The sequence below is a fragment of the Penicillium oxalicum genome, chromosome I, assembly GCF_001723175.1.
Source record: "Penicillium oxalicum strain HP7-1 chromosome I, whole genome shotgun sequence".
NCBI classification, from domain to species: domain Eukaryota; kingdom Fungi; phylum Ascomycota; class Eurotiomycetes; order Eurotiales; family Aspergillaceae; genus Penicillium; species Penicillium oxalicum.
The window spans coordinates 5,305,757-5,328,034 of record NC_064650.1 but is presented as its reverse complement, the minus strand read 5'-3'; the positions used below and the strand labels follow the sequence as shown (position 1 = coordinate 5,328,034).

Here is a 22,278-nt window from a genome sequence, read left to right as displayed (position 1 = left end):
TGAGAGCGTCTGGTTATTCATCAGAGATACCTTTTCTGTTGAAGTGTTTCACTCTTGACCCAGAAGCTCATCAGTACGCCGGAAGAGTCTCCGAGAAATAGGAGATCATGAGATTGTTGCGACAGCCTGGTGGCCAAATAGCCACAGTCCAATGCGTGCTCTCCATGTTGAGACGGGGCCCTCCGGCTGCGCTCGACTGCCGTCGGCCCGTCCGGGGGATGTGCTGCCACACGGTCCCTCGCCAAAGTCCACGTCCCCGTTGTCAACCCGCCGCACGCCGAGCGAAAACTCTCGTCCTGCGCTCATCAATACGGATTCTGCGCAAGACGCCGGTACTTGGTCCGGACTCATCCCGTTACCTCTGCAGTATTGTGTCCGATCTGCTGTGGCTCTCTTGACTTGTTTTTGATCGTGGTCGTGCTGGTCGTATCCGTACAACGCGCGCGTTGTACCTGGTGAGTTATCCCTGGCGGACAACAGACCCTGCGAAAGGGAACGGAGGGAGCAGCCATGATAATCGAATGGACAACCTTACTGACTTTTTTTTTTGTCATCGTTTTTTCTTAGGCAAAGGATATTGAAAAACGGCATCCATTATTGAATTCACGAATCCTGTCTTCCTCAGTCGTCGCATTGCTCTACAACAAGTGCCAACTCCGCTTCTTCGACCTGCCCTTTTGCTTTTTTCTTTTTTTTTATTTCCTTTGAGAAAAGAGTACGCTTCGCTGTGCCGATATCGAATCTGCCCCTATAAGCTCCATAGCTGCAACTCCGCCCAATCTCAACATGGCGACTCCTGCTGCGCTGCCCCCGCTCCCCTTTAATCCGGGCCGAGTGCGCTCATATGTCCTGCGCCTGCCGCTTTTTACGCGACTCGTCCTTCTGGTGATACTGGCCTTCTGGTTGCTGGAGCTGCAGAAGATCTGGAATGTGGTCACATGGGGCGCTCTGATCCCGAATGAAATCAACTTGGGTACAAGTATGTTTCTACGATAGTGCCCTCTCGCCGTTTACTCGGTCTGTCGTGCCTTGGAGAGGGAAAGACTTGGACTAATTACCGGCGACAGTGTACCGACTCAACACATATCCCATCATTCATAACGGCTTTTTCCACGCATTCTTGAATGCGTTGGCCTTGACACCTCTCCTGGAGCGATTCGAGGCGGAGCATGGCACTCTCACCTCGATTGCGCTATTTGTTGGACGTACGTGTCTCCCCAGCTACGCTGCATTAGCGCGCATGACTGTATTGGTCGTATGAGGACCACAGCTAACGTGACTACTTGGTGAAGCTCTCTCAACCTTCCCCGGCGGGTTGTATATTCTCATCGAGAGAGGCCTGTTGCATCGGAATACCTCGGTCGTTGGCTCAAGGTAAGCAATGACCGAATCCGTGTCTCTTTGGTTTTTGCTTTTCGAATGATTTACTCATCCAGTTGTTGTGCAGTGTCTGGGTCTTCCTCCTCCTGGGCTCCGAGGCCATCCGGACATACAAGTCCAATCCGCATTTCAGGTAATTTGACTTTCTTCCAATTGCAGCAGAATATCCCAGAAAGACATTAACGACTGGATCATAGCTTGGGTCCTTATAAAATCCCCACCTGGACGTCGCCTCTCTTTGCCTGCGCCGTGCTCTCGGTCCTAGTGTCGAACGTCAGCTTCCTTGGCCATCTTTGTGCCATCCTTGTTGGATATCTATGTGAGTCTACCCAGCGGCTTCTTCTTTACGTCTATGTGATCCGATTGCTGATGAAAACAGTCGGTCTCGGTTACCTCAAGGTCTTTGTACCCCCCGAGAAGGTCCTCCGGTGGATTGAGGGCAAGCTGAATCTTCTCGGAAGACTTCCGCATTATGTGTCTGTCGACCAAAAGACGTATGGTCGCTACGGCGTTTTACCTTCCAGCAGCGCTGCGGGTGCAGGTGGTAATCAGGTACCCATGAGCTTCTTGGGGTCTAATCAGCGTCTCGGTGCATAAGCGACGCAACCATATCCAACCCCAACCCACGTGTATACACATTGTCAGAAATGATCATGTCCTGGAAATGGTCATCTGCAAAAAGAACAAAAGAATGTTGAGCAATGGATGAGAACATGGCATAGCGATTTACATTTAGAATTCTGCACACCTGGTCTTATCCGCTTGTCGTAATTTCCCCGTAAACATCCCTCCCCGAGCTCCGCGGGCCGCAACAAGCTGGCCTATTCCCCGTCCGACGAACGAGCCATTCGTTTCCCCTCTGACCAACCGGCTTAACGTGGCAAGTTGGGGACTCTGAGTCCCAATGATTGTCAGCCGATGACTCTCAAATGTAAGTGTGTTGTGGAATGCAACCCCGGCATCCTGGGAGAAGACGAACGACCGATGCCCCCCCCCTGCCCTACTGGACTATTCTCTCTAATGATGTATGAGTAGCGACGATCCGCAGCTTGCGGAATAACCCCCAATTTCTTTTCGTCCGCCTCCCCAAGATCCTTTCGTTCCTCTGCGTCGTTGTAGGCGTGGCTTGGTTACTCTTACTTCCGTTGGACGAATATTCGCGGCAGACTTACATCTCCGAGAATGCACTTCTACCGGGCCAGGTACATGCTTATTTCACCGGCAGTGAGCAGAACATCTTCCGAGGCTACAAGAAGGAGCTTCAGGGGTTGATCCAACATGGTCGCGACAATGGACCGTTCAATCCCGAGGAGGTGTCCACCCCAGCGTACGTGGAGAGAAGCATGCGAGCCAACATTTCCCATTGAGACGCTAACGGGAGGCCCAGAATCTCGAACAAGATCTCTTCGATGCTGCGCGATGCTGGACTCAAAGTCGCGACTCAAAAGTACGAGTATACATCTGCGGGAATTACATACCAGGGAGAGAACGTCTACGGTATCATTCATGCACCGAGAGGGGATGCGACGGAGGCGATTGTCCTCGTTGCTGCGTGGAAAACGGCCGATGACGAATTGAACCTGAACGGGGTCACCCTCGCTCTGACTTTGGCGAGATACTTTAAAAGTGCGTTACCATTCTTTGCGGGTGTTCGTGGAACAACCTTGAAACTGAATTCGAATATCTAGGATGGTCGCTTTGGTCCAAAGACATCATTCTCGTGTTCCCTCCCGACAGCAAGACCGGTACTCAGGCCTGGGTCGACGCATACCATGATTTACATCCTGCATCTGTTCAGCCGCTACCGTTGAAGAGTGGTGCATTGCAGGGAGCGCTGGTCATCGAGTATCCCTTTGAGCACCATTTCCGCACCCTCCACATTGTATACGATGGTGTTAATGGCCAACTGCCGAATCTCGATCTCTTCAACACGGCCGTGGCGATTGCGACCGGCCAGATGGGCATGGGCGCCAACCTCCAGGAGATGTTGGGGCATGACAATAGCTACCGGGACCGTTTGAAGACTATGATGCGAAGCATGACCAAACAGGGTCTTGGCTACGCCACCGGGGCACACAGTAGTTTCATGCCGTATCACATCGATGCCATTACTCTCCAGCCCAAGGGTGAGGGTTGGGAGGACGAAATGGCGCTCGGCCGGACAATTGAAAGTCTTTGTCGCAGCTTGAACAACTTGCTCGAGCATCTGCACCAAAGCTTTTTCTTCTACTTGCTCATGCAAACCAACCGTTTCGTCAGTATTGGAACTTACTTGCCGAGTGCCATGCTGATTGCCGGTAACTTCACGATTATGGCAATTGCGCTTTGGATGCGAAGTGGCTACCACTCAGATACCAAGAAAATGCTCTCTACAGGCCCGAATGATGCGGCAATCAAGAACGAAAAGGCATCCAGTACCACTACAGGCAGCTCCCAGGCCCACGAAGCTAAGAACAACGGAAGTGCGCCAGTCGCCGAGCGCGTCTTGGCTCTACCACTGACCCTGGTCAGTGGACTACACTTGCTTGGATTAGTACCGCTGTGGACATTCAACACAATCTTCCATCAGGTACGCCGCCAGCCTTCCAACCCCCCCCCCCCCTTTGATTACAAGATGTGAAGGCGAAGCGTTTTCAGATTCAACTAATACTTTCAATAGTACTTTACAATCGCCACGTATACTTTTGTCGTCGTGGATATTACCCTTCCATTGATCCTCGCCGCATGGCTCTCCCACGGCCTGGGCATTTCCAAGCCTTTTATCCCTCAGCAATATCTCCTGGTCAAGTCATTCGCCTTGCTCATCCTGGGCCTCTGTCTGTCCACATTGGCCACGCTCAATTTCTCACTGTCTTTTATGATTGGTCTTCTTTGTGCACCGCTCAGCTTCGTCACTCGGATCACCGGCTCGGCCTCGACGCGCTATCCCGCCGCCATCTTGGGTCTAGGGTTAATGAATCTTCTCTCTCCGCCTGCGGTGCTTATCGGCGTCTGCTGGTACACCGGGGTCCCGATTGAGACGGTCTTGACGCAGGCGGCCTTTGGCTGGGACGTTTGGGGTATGTGGACCCAGGTGGTCGTCTGGTGTGTTTGGTGGCCAGCTTGGTTGACGGGGTGTGTCCTGATCGGCTCATCTCTATTTTGAAGAATACCGATCTACCGCTTACTGCATTTGAATAAAATGAACAAACCCAAAATGAAGTTTTGCGTTTCAGCTCTACACCAGGAGACAAGACAAAAATAGAAAGAAGAAAGAACAGGGAAAAAGATGGGTCGTAAAGGTCAATAGCGCATCACGCAAGCAGGAATCATCGTTTCCATGCATTATAGATAGATAAGAAAAGCTTGGCTCGAAATGGAGATTTCGTTGTACATTGTCTATGCCGCCCAAACATCCTTTCCGACGCCCTCGATCCAGTGACCAAGCTGATTGACACCAGCATCCCAGTCCTTCAGTCGGTTTCGCATACCTTCAATCTGCTTCATGTCCAATACCTTGGGCTGCACCCAGTAAATGTGAGCTACCTGCGCCACCTGGTCGATTGACCCCTTCAATAGACCGAGCGACAGCGCCTTCATGACCAAATGCTCGATCTCGTCCGGTTGCACCTTGGTCTCGGCCGCGATATCGCGGAAGGAGAGGGATCGGTCGTGCGGAGGGCGTCGGAAGACCATCTCCGTCAACGCGGAGAGTGAGATCTTCTGGTAGAGGAACATGCGGTGTGACTCGAGCAGCTTGTTCTTGCTGATGTTGCCGGCGAGCACGTCGTATGCGGTCAAGTCGCCCCGGTTGAAGGCGAAGAGCAAATCGCGCAGCCAGTTGTGAGGGGTCTCGGTCAAGGAATCTAGGATAGGGTGCAGAAGAAGCTCTCCGAAGTTGTAGATGGAGTCGGACGCGAGTGCCGCGACGCTCAGATTGTAGGCGCGAGATGCACGCTCAGTCTCGGAAAGGTCTTTGAGGTCGATGCAGGCCAGGTAGAGGAGGGCATTTTTGTAGAAAGATGCGAATTCTTGCTTCGCCTGTAATGCTGGTCATTAGTTCATGTCACAGTGGCTGTTTTTGAAAGAAGTCCGAGAATGTCAAACGTACGTGGTAATAGTCCGCATTCACTTTGTAGAATGATGCGTGCACGACAGTCTCGACCGAGTCGAACGAGTCCAATACCCTCTGACAGGTAGCCAAATCACTTTGTGCTCCATCAAGGTCAGGCAATCGCAGCTTGACACTGGCGACGTCGGCAAGCGCATAAACATAGGCATCTTGTGATTCGGGCTTGTTGACCTTGTTGGAAAGGGCTGTGAGGAAAGCGAGACGCTCTTCATTATCTATTGATATCGGCGGGAGGGAACTCTGGTTAGCATGTGTTTCGCTCTGAGAATCGCCCGTCCTTTGTCATATGGCGCAATCGGACACCTACCGGAACATTCTGTTGATGCCATCAACCCCAGTGATACAAACTTGAGCTGATTGATCCGATCCGCGAAGCTCAACACAAAGGCCTTGAAGATTGCCAGTCGCTGGGGTGCACTCTCGGGCATGCGGAAAAACTCCACCAACGAATCAGTCAGCTGATGCCATAGCTTTCGCTCCCAATAGTCTTCGAAAGTGAGGAAATAGGTCTGTGTCTCGGGTGTGCCTTTGGCTTGCTGCTCGGCCAAGAAATCGGGGATCTTGGAGGGGTCCATGGCGGAGAGCGAGTGACCAGGCGTTCAAGAGAAGGTTCGTTGAAGATTTCAATTGGTGACTGCAAGATCCCAACGATGATTCAGTCTGTAGAGAGTGAATGAGGGAAGGAAGGATGTTCGGCGTGGGGATATTGGGAAGATGATTACCGGAGCTGATGATGTCTTCCTGGCAGTTCGGAGCTCGTCGGGCGGTGAAGGGAGCTTGGCCGTTCCTGAATTCCTTAGGCGCCGCATGCTTTTGATCCTTGAACAGTACATGAGACGAGACTATCTTTATTCAAAATTATTTTTCTGAAGTTGAAAATCATTGGAAAGACGACCTATCTTTCATCGACTTCTCTACTCAAGTCCCAGATTTGAAACGGATGTGCACTCATTGTAGCCACGGCCGTTAGTCAAGTAGTCTGGTCACGGGTGCCTCTACATCTTCAGCCTAGTATCTTGGGCAAGTTCAAGCAAGCACCCTTGCTTCTGGGAAAGCATCAGATGTACTGGACAACCCGAACTCGACGAGATATTCGTCGTCTGTATTCTCCAGTTACAGACTCATCTTACTCTGAGTCAAAGCAGATACACCGATTCAATTGCACATGAAGAATGTAGAAATATCCAGTATCATCTATGTGCCCGTGAGTTTATACCTCCGTGCCCCAGCCGCGATAGACATGGAGTATTTTTTATGCCTAGAAAGGGACTATAGGTACCTAACCCCAGGTATTGTTTGTGCATATTCGCCCTAAATGTGTACAGCAGACTAAAAAAAAACAAACGGATTTTAGGCAAATCCAGCCTGGAAAGCATCAAGAGAACAAAACTGGAGGCTGTAGTAAAGGATACCAGTATCTAAGGCCTGGCTTTAGATTGGTTGTGCACTAAATCCACTGGTCCTTTGATTGCGGCTGCGATTGGTCGACCGCAGAGTTCAAGACTCACGATGTGGTTGCTAGTTGGGAAGTGTCCGAGTATGTCTCCGAACCGCAGCACGCCCATAAATATCCGTGTTTTCTCCCCTCATCACTTCATTTTCTTTCACGATCTTACAGAACAAGCCTTCAAATACTTCTTTATCCCCAAATTTCCGATCATTTATAGTTGCCAACAATGACCGAATTCACCGAGGCTAATCGGGCCTACTTTGAGTAAGATCACTTCGCTAGATAGTGATACCAGTCACGCACCCTGGGAGACAACCCACTGACTTGGACATCCCACTCTAGTAAAATGGCCTCAACTTATCAGTCCAAATTTGCTGATTCCATGAAAATCATTGCCGAGCAAACGTCCAAGCATCGTCTTTGGATCAGTGATCGGTGGACTGACACCGAAGCGGGCAAGGGCCAGGAAGTCAAGGTGCTTGAATACGCCTGCGGACCTGGAGTTGTCTCAATGGTACGTCTGCCCGCCTACCGTGATGCCTCCTGAAAAAGGTCACCTTCAGACTCTAATATTGCCCTCAAGTCACTGGCGCCTTTTGTCACCAAGGTGATCGGCGTCGATATTGCTGATCAGATGCTGGCCGAGTTCCGGCAGAACGCAAAGACTATCGGACTCAGCGACAAGATGGTCGGCTACAAAGCCGATCTACTGGCTGATTCTGAGCCAGAAGAATTTTCGGGGCCCGAATATCACGACTTTGATGTGATAGCTGTCAGTATGGCCCTGCACCATTTCGAGCAACCCGATGTTGCACTTCGGCGGTTGGCCTCTCGTTTAAAGAAGGGTGGCTCCTTTATGATCATTGATTTGGTCCCGAGTGCAGGCTCAGATCATGGCCACGGTCACGGTCACGGTCACGGTCACAGTCACAGTCACGGCCATAGCCATGGCCATGGCCATGGTCACAACCATGGTCAGCATCATGACAATTCAGCACAGGAATTTCCACGAGACGGAGCCCATACCGTGAAAACACACGGTTTCTCTGCCGAGGAGATGAAGAAACTATTTGCAGACGCAGGGCTGGATAGTCGGTTTGACTATGAGGTGATTCCGGACCAGTTGAAGTGGGAGAAGCCGGAGAAGACTTACTATAAAACCATCTTTATTGCGCGGGCCCAACTTACTTGAGGAAGAACGCCATCAAGGTGACTTCGGTGTGTCTTGACCCGCATATGATTGTAACGGGAATGTTTGAGTCAATTTGTATTCAAAATGAAATTTACTACAATTCAAGTTGGCACATTCACGGGGTGGATTTCTGGGACTTCTTTTTCAAAGCCCCTGCCCGAGTCTGGTCTATTCTCATTGACTTGACGTTTTGTTCATGCAATTGATGTGTCCTTATCTTCTCGGGGCTCTTGTGCTGGAGTCTGGCTGTATTCAGGTCTCTTGCTGTAGGACTCTAGCTTACTTAGTGGTTATTCATGTCACCTCCAATTGTTAATACAGTAGTAGTCTATATACCCGCTGGATCGTCTCTGAAATGAGAATATTGACATATTATTGCACGGCGGTTTCAGTGGCTGTCAAAATACCGAGCTCATCACTCACTGTGTCGGTCACCAAGGCACTCATAGCATGGCTTCTCTGCTAGTAGTACAAGCCCGTGCAAATCAGGTACAGAGAATCTTCAACATGAAGCTTGAGCATAACGCGCATTCCAGTCTCAGACCCACCCATTTTATGCAACTGAACGTGATAGCTGTATGACGTCACCACACCAGCTCCAGCTTCGTTGACGGGGCATGAAGAAAACCGGACCGTGTTTGCCGGCCGGTCTGCGTATCCTCTTTTGAAGAGTTATTTAAACAGTCCTCTAAGTTGATCCTGGGCAAAACCTATCACATTGATAAACACCACGAGACCCTCGAGTATCTTTGACAACCATGTCTGAATCATTTGCCCTGATGCGCCGCCGCCGCAGCGATGAGCTTGCCAAGCTTGCCGATGAGCATCTCCAACATGACCTTCAAGCTGATGACCGCGATGCGCTCAGGTCCGCCGCATCCACCGTTTCAATGTGGACAACGGTTGGGTCGGCGGTCGGTCTTGGACTTGGATTGTTCGCTGCCATTCGATTGAGAAGCACGCGCAAGGCCTTCTTCGACGCCATTCGAGCCCAAGAACGACCTACCAAGGTTGTCTTCGCAGATGGACGTACCGGTACGTGATCTCTGCATTCTTAGAAGCGATCGTGTTTTTGCTAATGCGGTCTTTCCAGAGTCTCTTCCGGATTTGACGCCCATGCTGAAGCCCTCCACGCTGGGTGACGTTGCGACTTATTTCTTTGCCTCCCTCGGGGGACTGTTCCTCGGTGGAGAACTGGGTACGAAATTGGCGGATCTGAGGAGCTTGGATTGATGATTGGCGATTGATCTGTATGCTGACTTTGGAGTACAGGCTTTGCAGGTGGAGCGGCTAGTGGTAGCCGGACCATCACGGCTGATCCCGAGAGGAGGAGGCGGATCGAGACTGCCTTCCGCAAGTTCAGGGCAGATGTTCTGCGTAGGGAAGCAGATTCGTTGGATAAGGGAGCCAGTGTGTCGGAGATGATGTTTTAGATCCTGTCGGTGATTGCCGGGGGGTCATGTTTGAGAATCTCGGGGAGTTTCTGACAGTTCCCGGGGTTCAGTCTTCTCGCAGACTGGAGAGAGTTAGGTGCAAGCCACCCAAGAATGTATAATAAAGATTCTATTATTTCAAGTAATAAGATTCATCCATTTATGGATTCATTTTCTGTCCGAATGGACGTCCAGATCTCCCAGCAAGCAGTGCTATTGCAAAGGCAGCAAGTTAGTGTTGTACCGGGTCGATCCCCAATCATGACGCCCAACAGACCGGGGACTGGTTTGTGATTGAAGTCTGTTGGTTCAAACGTAAGAATCCTTCAACTGCGACGATCAGCTTGTGTTCTGGCGTGACAAGACTCAGGCTTCTCTCTCTTGGAGGATCTCCATCCGCCAGATAACCGAACTACTCCAACTTTCCTAGTCGGCATAGCCGTCAGCCCCGCATTCACTGCTCGCTGTCTCACTTGTTTTCGCCCTTGACAAGGCCACCTTTACCCCATTTTCCAATGACCCCAATTCTGATCCATCGAACTTTATTCCGCTCTCCCGTCCTTCTCCACCCGCCTTATCAACGGGGTTGATTCCGAGGTAGCACATCCCCTCTCTGGTCCGAGATTCAAAGTCTCAAGTGCATTGATAAGGAAAGACCATTCCCACCATGTCCGCAACTCAGTTACTTCGTGCTAGCTGGACACGTCTACCATTCGGAAGACGAACTGCCCAACATCTGCTTGCCAAGCCATCGTTGAAATCACAAAACGATCGCTCTTTCTCCACATCCGGTGCTCTCGCCATGTTGACCACAGAGCTATCCGAGGCCGAGGTGTCGGCCTTGCGAGCGAACAAAGAGAGACTGGCCAAGGACCTCCACCACTCGTGTCAATGGGGGCCTGGTATTCGATGGGGAGAGTAAGTTGCGTTATTTCCAATTGAAGCATGATTGAGAGATTTTGGCTGCTAACCGTTTCTGTCCAGTCACCCGACAGAAACGGGGATGCAGCGTCTGGCACTATCAGACGAAGACAGACAAGTGCGAGATTGGTTTGTTCAAACCATGAAAGATCTGAAGTGTCAAATCACAGTCGATGAAATGGGCAATATCTTTGCCGTGCGGCCTGGTCGACGGGCGGACGTTCCTGCTACATTTATTGGCAGCCATCTCGATACGCAGCCAACCGGAGGGCGATATGATGGGATCCTGGGCGTTTTGGCCGGCATCGAAACCTTGAAGCGTATGGATGAAATGGGACTCGAAACGGAAGGCGGCGTCGGTGTCGTGAACTGGACCAAGTACTACTCCCCCTCAGCTCACAGGCAGGGCAAGAAACAATGGAAGTAAACTAATTGCTAACATTTCTTTTTGTTTCAGCGAAGAGGGTGCACGTTTCCCGTTGAGCATGGTCTCATCGGGCGTCTGGGCCGAATGCATTCCGCTGTCGAAGGCCCATAACCTCGAGGAGGTGCCTACTGTGGCATCGCTTCCGACGGCGTCGTCTTCGCCGGAGACGATGAAGTCTGCCCTGGCAAACATTGGCTATCTGGGTGCTGTGCCATGCTCCTACAAAAGCACCCCAATGGCAGCCCACTTTGAGTTGCACATCGAGCAGGGCCCTCACTTGGTCTCAGCCCGTCAGCGGGTCGGTGTCGTCACCGCGGTCCAGGCATATCGCTGGTTCAAGCTGGAGATCGTCGGACGAGATACTCATACCGGAACAACGGCCTTTGAACACCGTGCTGATGCATTGTATGCCTTTGCACAGATGATGGTTCGGGCTCGAGAGGTAGCCGCAGCGAAAGGTTGTCTTGCAAGCGTGGGTATCATCCAGGTCGCACCAGGAAGTGTCAACACAGTCCCGGGACGGGTGAGCTTCAGCTTGGATATTCGCGGACCAGAGACTGCTTTAGTGGCGGAAGTTGAGTCCGAGCTTCGCAGTGACTTTGATAAGATTGCCGCGGCAGAAGGCGCTGGAATTGGAAAACCTTGTCGAGTGGAATGGACACTCGACTTTGACTCTCCAGCGATCAAGTTCCACCCGGACTGTATCGATTGCGTTCAAGAGTCCGCCCATGCTGTGGTTGCAGATGCGTCGGCGGCTGACGCCAAAGCGCTGGTTCGGCCCATCATGAGTGGCGCGGGCCATGACAGCGTCTTCACTTCGAAACGTGTTCCAACGAGCATGATTTTCGTCCCATGTAGAGACGGGCTGAGCCACCATCCGGAGGAGTTCTGTTCGGAAGACGATTGTGCTACGGGGGCATCTGTGATTCTGCAGGCAGTGGTACGCTATGATCGAAAGCGCTTCACCTAACGAGAAGCTTCCAGGACAGCCGTATGTTGTACCAACGTGCTAGAGGTCCAATGGTCTGGTGACGACACGAGGACGAAAATGGCACGGAGTAGCAGTTCAATGGCAGTCTCCTAGCAGAGTGGCCAATGAGACAAGACTACGAGTAAATTCAATATGCACTGAATCATGAGTGTACCATTATGCGAAGCTACAATCATAAAGCCAGCAACATCATTTTGAAAGATTTTGATATTTTTTGGTGTCCCCGTATGTCTCATTTGGAGGCTAACATGAAAGATGTACCGTCATCCAGCCCCTTTCAGAGACACATGATTTCCATGTGCCTACTCAGGACCGGAAGCCGATAACATCAACCCCTAAGGTCGACCGAACAGCGGATAACATGACACCACGGCCTCAAGGCGAAACCGTTTACTGCTGGGGAGCACCACGGCCACGGCCGAAGCCACCGCGGAAAGAAGGAGCGAACTCGCCGGGGGCACCGCCCTCCTTGCCACCCTCCTCACGGCGGCGGTAACCACCCTCGCGGCCCTCACGGGGAGCACGGGGACGGCGCTCACGGTCCTCACCGCCCATCATGCCGCGGGGAGGAGCGTGGGAGCGCTGCTGCTTGATGTGGGTGGCGGGGACAACCTCAGCGGGGAGGTGGAGCCACTCGCGCAGGTAGTCAAGACCCTCGGGGGTGAGGGTGTAGTAGTAGTACTGCCACGAGAACTGGGTCTTGACGAAACCGCGGGAGGTCAGGGACTGCATAGCCTTGATGACCTGTTGAGAAAGGAACGTTAGTACCGTAGCTGGCGGAGGGAGACCCAAAGGTTATTCAGATTCGACGTACATAGAGGTTCTTGGTGTCAATGTCACCGTGCTTGGGAAGGTTGAAGTCCTTCTTGGCCACGAGCACACCCTCTGGAAATTTCAATGATCAGTCAATTGTTCTCTCTTGATCCACGTCGTGGTAGATCCAGTGCGCCCAGAGTCGACAATCCAGCTGGACTGGATGTAGCGCTGGCGGCGGTGTTGGTTACATACCACGGAAGAGGTACTCGTGGATCTTCTTGCGGTCGCCCTTGGGGATGAGCCTGCAATCATGTTAGTATTTGACTCGAAGCGTACATAGAGCCTTGGATTGAAAACGTACATTGTCGCGAGTTCCTGGCGCAATTCGTGGAATCGCTTTGACAATTACAGGAAATGGTGGATGATTTAAAGATCCAAAAGTGGAGCTGCGCGGTATGAAAAGTGCGATATTCCTGTTCGAGGCTCGCTAGGGTTTCCGCCCTAAGCCGCCTTGGTCTTCTCCCTCTCCTCCATATGTCACATGATCTGAGCCAGCCGCTGCTGAGTCATCCCATGCACCCGGCCGCGGTGGAGGACCCGCGAGCGGGCAAGGCCTGGCATACATTGGGTCCCGTGATCTTGAAGCCTTAGGCATAAGCGTCTGGGGCAAGTGGGGCAAGACGGTGATCCCGCCATATCACGTGATAGACACCGTAATCGCAATCTCCTGCCTTATCTCGATGGCAACATAATTGATCATCAAAGCTTCCATCTTCTGAACCAGCTGGCAGTTCAAATCAGCAAGATGGCACAGTCAAACGTCAACATCCTTCTCTCCACGTTCCCGGGCCTCTCGCTGCCCCTTACGCTGTCATTCAGTCTGCCCTCTACAGCCACCGTCTCAGATTTGACAGAGAAAGTTACATCTTATCTCCCATCCTCACTTTCCCTGAATCGACTCGTTCTCACGACAACCAATAATAAGCAAGTTTTCGCATCGCCCGCACCTCTTCAGACCGTCATCACTGAAAATGATGGCCCTGCATCAAACATCCTTCCAATTCGGCTTTCCGCACCTCTATGTGGTGGCAAGGGTGGTTTTGGATCCCAGCTGCGTGCCGCCGGTGGACGCATGGCGAGCAAGCGCAAGCGCAATCAAGGCGACGCCAACAGCTCAAGCCGTAATCTCGATGGTCGCCGCTTACGCACGATCAACGAAGCGAAAGCTCTTGCGGAATATCTCGCTGTCAAGCCCGAAATGGACAAGCAAGAGAAGGAGGAGCGGCGACGTCGATGGCAGGCGGTAGTGGAATTAGCGGAGAAGCGTCAGGATGAGATCAAGAACGGTGGTGGAAAACAGAAGATTGATGGCCAGTGGATGGACGACAAAGAGGAAATGAATGAAAAGGCCCGTGAAGCAGTTCTACAAGCGATGAAGGACGGCGATTGGACGGACAATCTTCGAGATGCGATTTTGGGAGGATCTAGCACCAGTGCAAGCGAAGGCACTGATGAAGACATGTCATCCGCCTCCGAGGATGAAGAGGAAGGCGAAGCGAGCAGTGATCCATCTCCTGCCTCTGCGGCGCCCCCGAAAGCAGTCTCACGCCGTTACATAGGATTCGATGACGATGATGAATTCATGAGTGACTCGGACGAAGAGGACGCCGGGGGCATCGAGGCCAAAGGCAAGGGCAAAGCTCGTGCTTGAGCGAGTGATGTTGAATCTTATCCATGTTTTATGATGGCGTTTTCAGCGATTGGGACGGCGCATATGGTTCTTTCTCCAGATGGAAAGGATTTGATTCGAAACTTTTGAAATTCAAGCATCTCTTCACTCCGTAGACAAAGCTGTGGTCAGGTAGTTCATGGGCCAAGTCCAATAAGCATCTCTCGCAGAAGGGCCTGGCCGCATGATATTCTTATCGATAAGACACTGGGTCATCCAAAAAAAAGGTGCTCCGCCCAGGATCCGCATTTTGCGATCGCATACAACTATGTCGCTTTGCGCAAGAGGCGCCCTATTCCGGGTAGCAAGGCTCCAGAGCCTGCGACCCATATCAAGAGCCTTGCCATCCCATTTAGCGTGCTCAACAAACTCTCACTCCCGTCCATCCGGCTTTGCGTTCAAGTGCAACTCCCCTCTTCGGCTCAGACAAGGCCCAACACGCAACATCACAACACCTCGGCCTCAAGGTGAGGTCGATGGGGAACAAGTCATCGATCTTCTGCCAGTCTGCTGTCCTGGCTGTGGTGCATTTTCCCAGACTATTGAACCAGAAGAGCCCGGTTACTACAGTGCAAGTCGAAAGCAGACCAGGAAGCTCTTGGCATGGAAAAAAGAGGCCCTCGAGCAAACCGACAAAGCGGAAGACAATGATACAGCGGTCTCAAGAGATGCCGGAATTGATGGTGATTCACAATCTACAGCCCCTGTTCCAATTCATGGTGGGTACTTTGCTTCCAATTCGTTTCCATCTCTTAAAACAATCAACTGACATCTAGGTGAAAGGCGGCGCTCTTCCTGACGAGGTGGTTGTACCTGGACAATCTGCCGTTCAATTGCCACAAGACCAGTCGCGTACCTCTCACGTATGCGATCGATGCCACGACCTGATACACCACAATAAGGCCGTATCTTTACCTAAACCGTCTGTGCATTCAATCCGCGATTTGATGGACGAGTCGCCCTACAAGTATAATCGGATTTACCACATCCTGGACGCCGCTGATTTCCCAATGTCCCTCATTCCACGCATTCATTCCGCACTGGATGCCCAGGAGCAACGATCAAGGAACCGTCGGGCAACAAATGAGAAGTACAGCGGCGGTCGAAAGCTGCCGACCGTGAGCTTTGTGATCACCCGCTCGGATTTGTTAGCCGCGACGAAGGAACAAGTGGACTCCAAGATGGAATATGTCCGTGCTGTACTGCGTGACGCCTTGGGAAGGGCAGGTCGAGATGTAAGACTGGGTAATGTGCACATGATTAGTGCCCATCGAGGCTGGTGGACAAAGCAAGTCAAAGACGAGATACGGGATCATGGCGGGGGTATCTGGGTTGTTGGCAAGGCCAACGTCGGAAAGAGTAGCTTCATCGAAGCGTGCTTTCCCAAAGACTCGCGTCGCCTTGAGAATATGGCTGAATGGATGGAGCAACAGCGGGAGGAACACGAGATTCCGAACCAACGCCAGGCTTCTCTGCTGGATCCAGAAAGCTTGCTTCCTCCAGCTCCACGCGAAGATATGTATCCAGTACTTCCTGTGGTCTCTTCCATGCCTGGCACAACGGTGTCACCCATTCGAATCCCGTTCGGTCGTGGCAAGGGCGAGATAATTGATCTCCCTGGTCTCGAGCGCGGGGAGCTCGAAGACTACGTTCACGATGAGCACAAGCGTGATTTGATGATGACCAAACGCGTCAAGCCCGATCGATGCACCATCAAACCAGGTCAATCTCTCCTTCTGGGCGGCGGCCTTGTGCGTATCACTGCTGTCAACCCAGACGACACTATTCTCGCTGCATGTTTTGTCCCTATTGAGACGCATGTCACGAAAACCGAAAAAGCCATTGAGCTCCAGACCGAAAAACGGCCCTACGTGGGAAAGACCCTCATGAAAGAAGGCACTGGTGAGACCATTACCTCGGCGGGAAAGTTTGACTTGCAATGGGATACCACCGCCTCTAATCTCCCGTCCCTTGTGGCCAAGGCTGTCAAGGATAAAGGGATTCCCATTCCCAAACTCCCTTACCGTGTGATGTCGGCCGACATTCTCGTTGAAGGTTGCGGTTGGATTGAAGTCAGCGTCCAGATTCGCGCGAAACGCTTCTCAGAAAGCGACGAGCAAAAATACCCGCAGATCGAAGTGTTCACACCGAATGGAAGGCACATCGGCACCCGGCCACCGATTCAATGCTGGGATTTCATTGCGCAAAAGCTCAAGGCGGATAAGAAGAAGAGACCTCGTCTGAGGTTCCGTTATAGCTGATGCCGGATGATCTTGGTGCTGATCGAATGTTTGGAACCCTACCGTGTATATTAGGATTTTTAGCATAGCGCTTGGCGTTTTGGCCGTTTTGTCTATACCACACTATATTGACTCTCTATCTTAAATTTATGATATATTTGGCTAGGTATGAGTGCGCCCTCTTTGAGCCGAGGGTTCCCCGAAAACAAGTAGAAAAGTGCGGCGTGACTGCCGGACTGTAGCCACTCTGTGTCGTGACGACCAGCCAATTTCAAGGATGAACAAGTCTTGTACTCAGTTTGCCATTTGCCCGTGGAAGCTCTACATACCCCACGCATTCGTATGTCACGGAACGCTTGGCCTCGAACAACCAAAGAAAAAGTGAGGAATGAGTTTCTTGAAATATAAGACATGAGCTCATCAAAAAATTTTTAATTGAAAATACCGGTAAGGGCACATAAGATTTTGTTGCTTTCCACCATGCCGGCGCAAGTCAATTAATCGACGTTAGAGAACATGAAGGCGGGCTGACCAGGCACAGCGTGCTCGGCGCTGAGACCCTCGCGTGTCTCGCCGGTGCCCACGACCTCGCCAGACTTACCACCTTCGTGAACCTTGATCACCTCGACCACCTTGTACCCGGAAGTTCGCTGCAGACCAGGAATCATGGCGGTCAGATACTTGAGCTCGTCGAAAGGCAGTTTGCGGCCGAAGACAAGGTCAGGGTCCTCGCGGCTATTGATGAGGCGGCGCTTCAGGGTCTGGACGAAGGGCATGGCCTTCTTCATCTCACCCAGCTTACCGACCTTGGCGTTGAGCTCCTTATCGTTAATGGAGACTGTCATGGAGTCAAAGGCCTCCCGCACAAGGTCAATGTATTTGTCCTGCCAGGCAGGGAAATTTTCGGCACAGTAGATAGTAAGCTTCTTGGGCTTTCGGGGGTCAAAGTTGGACGCCTTGCCCTTGGACAGACGCTTGGTGAATTGAGCCTCAGAGGAAAGAATGTTAGAAGCGGTGCTGCGGACATAGTTCTGGGCAGCAGTGAGCTCCAACTTGGGCTCGGGAACCGTGGGGAATCTGGCGAAGTGAATGGACTCGGGCTTTGGGTACGATTAGCCGACACTCGGTCGAGAATTATAGAAAGACGAGCAGACTGACCTTCTTCAGAACCTCCAACCACACATACTCAGCCCAGTGAGGAGCGATGGGGGCCAGCATCAAAGCCTGGAGCTCAATGTAACGCAAGATGGTATCGCGGTGCATACCGCAGCCCGCAGCAGTGGCGGCCTCGCGGTAGGTGTCGCGAGCTGCGGTGAAGTCATACAGACCAGACTTCAGCGCGAGCTTGAAGTTTGTACTAAAATCCATGAGTAAGCAAAGAGCATCGATTGACTTGGACCAAGAAAAGACTTACTCTTGGTAGTGCTTCTGAGCCTCACGGACAAGGCTGTTGAGCTCGTTGTCGAACAACTCGTCACAGTAGGCATCGGCAGCACCAGTGCGCAGGGATGAGTCCTTGACAACCTCCTCGATCCACTCCTTCAGAGTGAAGAGGCGCAGGATGTTACTGTTGGCGACAGCCTCCTCAAAGTTGGCGTCCTCAATACCGTCACCGGCGTCGGCAAAGGCAATTCGGGTTGCGTCGGCACCGAACTTATCGACCGCATCCTTCAAGGTGAGGAAGTTACCGGTACTCTTACTCATCTTCTCACCGTTGAGCAGCAGGTGACCGTTGGCGCGAACACCACGAGGCCAGTACTCGGGTGGGAAGAGCGCAATGTGAATGTAGAGGAAGAAGGTAAGGTGGTTTTGAATCAGATCCTTGCCTGAGACACGGACATCCAAGGGATACCAATACTCAAACTCACGGCGCATCTTGAGCAGCGCATCCTTGCTAATGCCAGACTTGGAGATCAGCTCGTCGCTGAGCTCGCGGCGGGTGAAGACATAGTCCCAGACCTCGTCGGTCATCTGGTCGGCAGTGATGTTCAAGGGACCAGTGGTCTTACCATACCGGTCGCCGTGCAGAAGGTGAGCGATAGTATAATAGGCCATGTAGACGGTACTGTCACTGAGGGACTCGACCAGGAACTGAGTGTCCCAGGGCAGCTTGGAGCCCAAACCGTAAGTGCGGGCGCAGGCCCAACGGTTCAGCCAAGACAGGTTCTTCTCGAATCCGTTCTTGGTCTCAGGGGCATAGGCGTTGAGCTTGTTGACAACATGATCCAGAGTCTCCTTTTGCCATTCCGCATCGTTCTCACCATAGTTGAGGAACCATTGGCCAAGGTAAGCGACCACACATTCGTCCCCAGAGCGAGAAACGACCTTGCCCATAGGGTCGGCAAAGGGGAAAGCATCTCCACTCTGGTACAGCGACTGACGGACCTTGTCCTTAGCAACACTGACAGGTTCGCCCTTGAATTCGCCAACGATCATGGTACCCTTGTAGAAGCCCTCGGTGTAGGCCAGATCCTTGGCTTCGGCAAGCTGGGTGACGTCCTTGGGTGAGTTAATCTTGAGCTGCTTGATCAAAGCGGGAGCAGTCAGATTGCCGTAAGTAGGGGTTTCGATCAGAGGGAAAATCTCCTTCTCAGCCCACTCTTTCTTGATGCCATAGTAATCGGCCTTCTTGATCAAGTCCATCAGGGTGGCGTAATCGTCGGGGCTGTCAGAGGGAACGGACGTGACGACACCAGTACCCTTGGAAGCAGAGACACTCTCCATAGGCAGAATATAGACACCGTCCTTATGGAAAGACAAGGGAGCATTAATAAGAGTACCAACAAAGGCAGATCCAGGAGCCTCAAGAACCAGAGGTAGCTCATCCTGAGACTTGGGGAAGTAGCCATCCTGGAAGAAGTGTCCCTGGAACGCCATGTTCCAAGCGGCACGCTTGGTGACAATCACATACTCCTTCTCCTTCAGCTTGAAAAGACCGTAGTTGATCTTGGGGCCAACGAAACAGTTGGTCTGACCGTACATGGTCTCCGGACGGAGAGTGGCAGGAACGAAGAAAACCTTGGCGTCGTCTTCGATCTTGCCCTTGACGATCTGAGAAATCTCAGGGGCCCACTCCTTGACCTGCAGCTTCAGGGCAGTATATTCCTGGGGACCAATTCCTTCACCCTCCGTGCGGTCGTGGTCCATGCAGGGCTGGCCATCCTTAGGGGAGTAAATGGTGTAACGGCTTCCGTACATGATCTTTCCAAGCTCATGAAGACGGTTCATCTGCCAGCGGACAAAGGCATCATAGTAGGGGTTGGCGTCGGTTGTGACAAACTGTCGTCGCCAGTCGACACGGGCACCCATGCTGTCCAAATCGCGAATAGCGAGCGGGGGAAAGTGGTGCAGCCAGTGGTTGGCGTCGGCAAACTTGTGGATGTCTTCAAGCGGAACACCAATGGCCAACATGATCTGGAATTGATATTTCATCTTGACAGTCTTAGCGGCAGCCTTGCTCTTCTTGCCAGAGAACTTCTCGGCCTGGGCCTTGGCCTCGGGCTTAGACTCTTGAGTAGGCGCAGCGGGGGCGCTCGCCTCGTCCTCCTCCTTGTACCCTTCAAAGTTCTGACCGAACATTTTCACTTCATCGCGCAGCTTATCGGCACAAGCTTTAATGGGCATACCGGTACAGTGGAATCCGAGCGGGAACAGCGCACGCTTGCCCTCCATTCTAGCAACACCAGTCATGAACTCAACCTTACTGGCGGTGAAACTGTGTCCCGCATGCAGAGTACCGTTCATGTAGGGATACGCCATTGTGCCGAAGAACTTGGGGTGCTTCTCACGCAGCTCAGAAGCGGTCATAGAGCCTTGAGGGACTTCCTCGAATGACGGGGCGTCGGCTTCGAAGACTCTGTTCTCCTTCCATTGTGCTTGATACTTCTTTTCAATCGCGATCAGAGAGTCACGTTTCTCAGTCTAGAAGCGATGTCAAGCATGTTAGTAACCAGCAATCACCGAATCCGAGAATTTTGGAACAAGTCGGCCCGATGGAGGGGGAGGGGTAAGGGAGATAATCACGTTTTCAAGCTTCAGAGTGTTTTTTGTGCTGTTGCTCGGATCGAGCGCAGCAGCGGACGCAGCGGCAGCCGCCATGATTGATTTCAGACGGATTGAACCCTGGTTGCAAGATTCCCAGTAACCTGAAGGGAATAGTCGATCGCGGGGTTGACATCAATTAAATTCAAGTCAAATTGTGCCGGTGACTCAGAAGCGGTCAAGAGGCGGTAGTGGTGTATGGTCAAATATCCGCTCGTTGTGGAAGCCTAGCGCTGGAGATGCAGGGTTCATATGTGCTGATGGCTGGGGCACTTTTCATCACTGAATCAAGATCTGGCAGCTCAAGGCCCGAATTTGAAGGTTTTATAGACATGAAATGTGTGGCGTTCAACGGCGAGCACGTATATTCGTAATCTGATACAGACCGTTGACTTCGGAGTACAATTGTCACGTGATGTTATATTTCGCCGCAACTTTCAGTTAAGAGTTTCCGCGATCAAATTCCCCGGATCAGCAAAGAACACGCTTTTAGCCACATTCAGGGCCCCTCGACTCTTCTCCCGAACCGCTGCCTGCATCAGCTCCGGTCGAAGCCAATTCCTGCAATCCCTCCGCACCAGGGTCAACCCCTGTGCGACACCTCTTGCCAGAATGGTTAACTTGTTTAAGCGCATGCGCAAGCTGAAGACTGTAAGTCGTCGATATGGACCTACCGGGTGGATATGAAGCAATTCTTTTGGATTTGCGAAGGATTGGAATATGAGCTGACCAAGAATGTTATCGCGTCCAGAGGGTAAAATTTCCCATATTCAATGCCAAACTTTGCTCCTTCATGCACATTCAAACACCGACAGCCACCCCTTCACGACCTATCCCCTCTGCGACTTCAGACAAGTGATGAACACAAGGCAGTCAAACTAACTGTGCCCCTTAGATCCTCGATATCCGAACTGGTGTCGGTGCCGCTATTTTCCCCAATCCTACCTCCGCCACGAAAGAGTTTCCTCCTGTCACTCGCCTACACCTCACATACGCCCGAAAGATCTACAATGGTCACCAGGGTGCCCGTCACTTCTGGCGCAATTGTCTTCCTCGTCTCAAGTACCACAACCCAGCTGTTCGAATGACGGTGCAACAAACAGAAGACCAGAGCTTGACACCGTCCTTGACGATTTACTTTGCCGAGCGATTGAGCAGCACTGCGCCAGCGATTGTTGGCTCCAAGAAAATCACAGACATGCATGCTCCAGCTCCCGAGAGCAGCGAGAAGACTGCCGTCGTGGATTTGAAGGACCTCACCTATAAGGAGATCTGGACTCGGGTACAGGCGGCGACTGGGGCAGAAGAGGTCCCTGCTTCTGCGGAGGATGAGGCAGAGCGGAAACGGTTGGATGCAATCACGGCGAAGGCCGGCAAGGATCGTGAGCGTATACAAGGCATTCGCCAGGCCAAGAAGGACCAAGAGCGGATGTTGGCTGAGGCCCGCGGTGAGATCGAGAAGATGAAGGAGCTGTAAGATGTGTCTTGTGGTTTTGTTCCTTGGAGAATTTTTCTCATTCGAGCGGGTGGACCAATTCTGGAATTCGCTTCCCACATCATTTTCATCTCCCAGCGTCCACTTGATCCTCTGCAGTGGGCTGTGGGAT

At 52.0% G+C, this 22,278-nt stretch overlaps 11 protein-coding genes across 11 annotated transcripts; 8 read left to right on the top strand and 3 right to left on the bottom strand.

The window, feature by feature from the left end:
* Positions 1–151: 151 nt before the first annotated feature.
* POX_a01763 (Rhomboid protein 2) lies at positions 152–1,977 on the top strand (the record flags this gene model as incomplete). Its single annotated transcript, XM_050110687.1, has 7 exons — positions 152–332; positions 764–979; positions 1,068–1,205; positions 1,293–1,374; positions 1,448–1,513; positions 1,578–1,699; positions 1,760–1,977. 7 exons carry the CDS (start codon positions 152–154, stop codon positions 1,975–1,977), a joined length of 1,023 nt encoding a protein of 340 aa, XP_049974455.1.
* A 321-nt stretch (positions 1,978–2,298) lies between these two features.
* Positions 2,299–4,525, top strand: POX_a01762 (uncharacterized protein; the record flags this gene model as incomplete). The annotated part of the gene is made up of 5 exons (XM_050110686.1): positions 2,299–2,311; positions 2,416–2,707; positions 2,768–3,006; positions 3,069–3,949; positions 4,040–4,525. The coding sequence occupies 5 exons, from the start codon at positions 2,299–2,301 to the stop codon at positions 4,523–4,525; spliced, it is 1,911 nt and encodes a 636-aa protein (XP_049974454.1).
* Positions 4,526–4,758: 233 nt separating this feature from the next.
* POX_a01761 (putative 26S proteasome regulatory subunit rpn9) lies at positions 4,759–6,066 on the bottom strand (the record flags this gene model as incomplete). Its single annotated transcript, XM_050110685.1, has 3 exons — positions 4,759–5,400; positions 5,471–5,706; positions 5,799–6,066. The coding sequence occupies 3 exons, from the start codon at positions 6,064–6,066 to the stop codon at positions 4,759–4,761; spliced, it is 1,146 nt and encodes a 381-aa protein (XP_049974453.1).
* A 1,101-nt stretch (positions 6,067–7,167) lies between these two features.
* Positions 7,168–8,133, top strand: POX_a01760 (uncharacterized protein; the record flags this gene model as incomplete). Its single annotated transcript, XM_050110684.1, has 3 exons — positions 7,168–7,205; positions 7,284–7,455; positions 7,525–8,133. The coding sequence occupies 3 exons, from the start codon at positions 7,168–7,170 to the stop codon at positions 8,131–8,133; spliced, it is 819 nt and encodes a 272-aa protein (XP_049974452.1).
* Positions 8,134–8,891: 758 nt separating this feature from the next.
* Positions 8,892–9,566, top strand: POX_a01759 (uncharacterized protein; the record flags this gene model as incomplete). Its single annotated transcript, XM_050110683.1, has 3 exons — positions 8,892–9,168; positions 9,227–9,331; positions 9,406–9,566. The coding sequence occupies 3 exons, from the start codon at positions 8,892–8,894 to the stop codon at positions 9,564–9,566; spliced, it is 543 nt and encodes a 180-aa protein (XP_049974451.1).
* A 667-nt stretch (positions 9,567–10,233) lies between these two features.
* POX_a01758 (uncharacterized protein) lies at positions 10,234–11,884 on the top strand (the record flags this gene model as incomplete). The annotated part of the gene is made up of 3 exons (XM_050110682.1): positions 10,234–10,484; positions 10,551–10,865; positions 10,945–11,884. 3 exons carry the CDS (start codon positions 10,234–10,236, stop codon positions 11,882–11,884), a joined length of 1,506 nt encoding a protein of 501 aa, XP_049974450.1.
* Positions 11,885–12,295: 411 nt separating this feature from the next.
* POX_a01757 (40S ribosomal protein S10-B) lies at positions 12,296–13,316 on the bottom strand (the record flags this gene model as incomplete). Its single annotated transcript, XM_050110681.1, has 4 exons — positions 12,296–12,649; positions 12,720–12,790; positions 12,914–12,963; positions 13,285–13,316. 4 exons carry the CDS (start codon positions 13,314–13,316, stop codon positions 12,296–12,298), a joined length of 507 nt encoding a protein of 168 aa, XP_049974449.1.
* Positions 13,317–13,466: 150 nt separating this feature from the next.
* On the top strand, positions 13,467–14,372 carry POX_a01756 (uncharacterized protein; the record flags this gene model as incomplete). Its single annotated transcript, XM_050110680.1, has 1 exon — positions 13,467–14,372. One exon carries the CDS (start codon positions 13,467–13,469, stop codon positions 14,370–14,372), a length of 906 nt encoding a protein of 301 aa, XP_049974448.1.
* Positions 14,373–15,037: 665 nt separating this feature from the next.
* On the top strand, positions 15,038–16,651 carry POX_a01755 (uncharacterized protein; the record flags this gene model as incomplete). The annotated part of the gene is made up of 2 exons (XM_050110679.1): positions 15,038–15,109; positions 15,167–16,651. 2 exons carry the CDS (start codon positions 15,038–15,040, stop codon positions 16,649–16,651), a joined length of 1,557 nt encoding a protein of 518 aa, XP_049974447.1.
* A 476-nt stretch (positions 16,652–17,127) lies between these two features.
* POX_a01754 (Leucine--tRNA ligase, cytoplasmic) lies at positions 17,128–20,728 on the bottom strand (the record flags this gene model as incomplete). The annotated part of the gene is made up of 4 exons (XM_050110678.1): positions 17,128–17,730; positions 17,789–17,987; positions 18,045–20,551; positions 20,591–20,728. The coding sequence occupies 4 exons, from the start codon at positions 20,726–20,728 to the stop codon at positions 17,128–17,130; spliced, it is 3,447 nt and encodes a 1,148-aa protein (XP_049974446.1).
* A 555-nt stretch (positions 20,729–21,283) lies between these two features.
* Positions 21,284–22,148, top strand: POX_a01753 (uncharacterized protein; the record flags this gene model as incomplete). The annotated part of the gene is made up of 2 exons (XM_050110677.1): positions 21,284–21,322; positions 21,567–22,148. The coding sequence occupies 2 exons, from the start codon at positions 21,284–21,286 to the stop codon at positions 22,146–22,148; spliced, it is 621 nt and encodes a 206-aa protein (XP_049974445.1).
* Between the last annotated feature and the right edge of the window lie 130 nt (positions 22,149–22,278).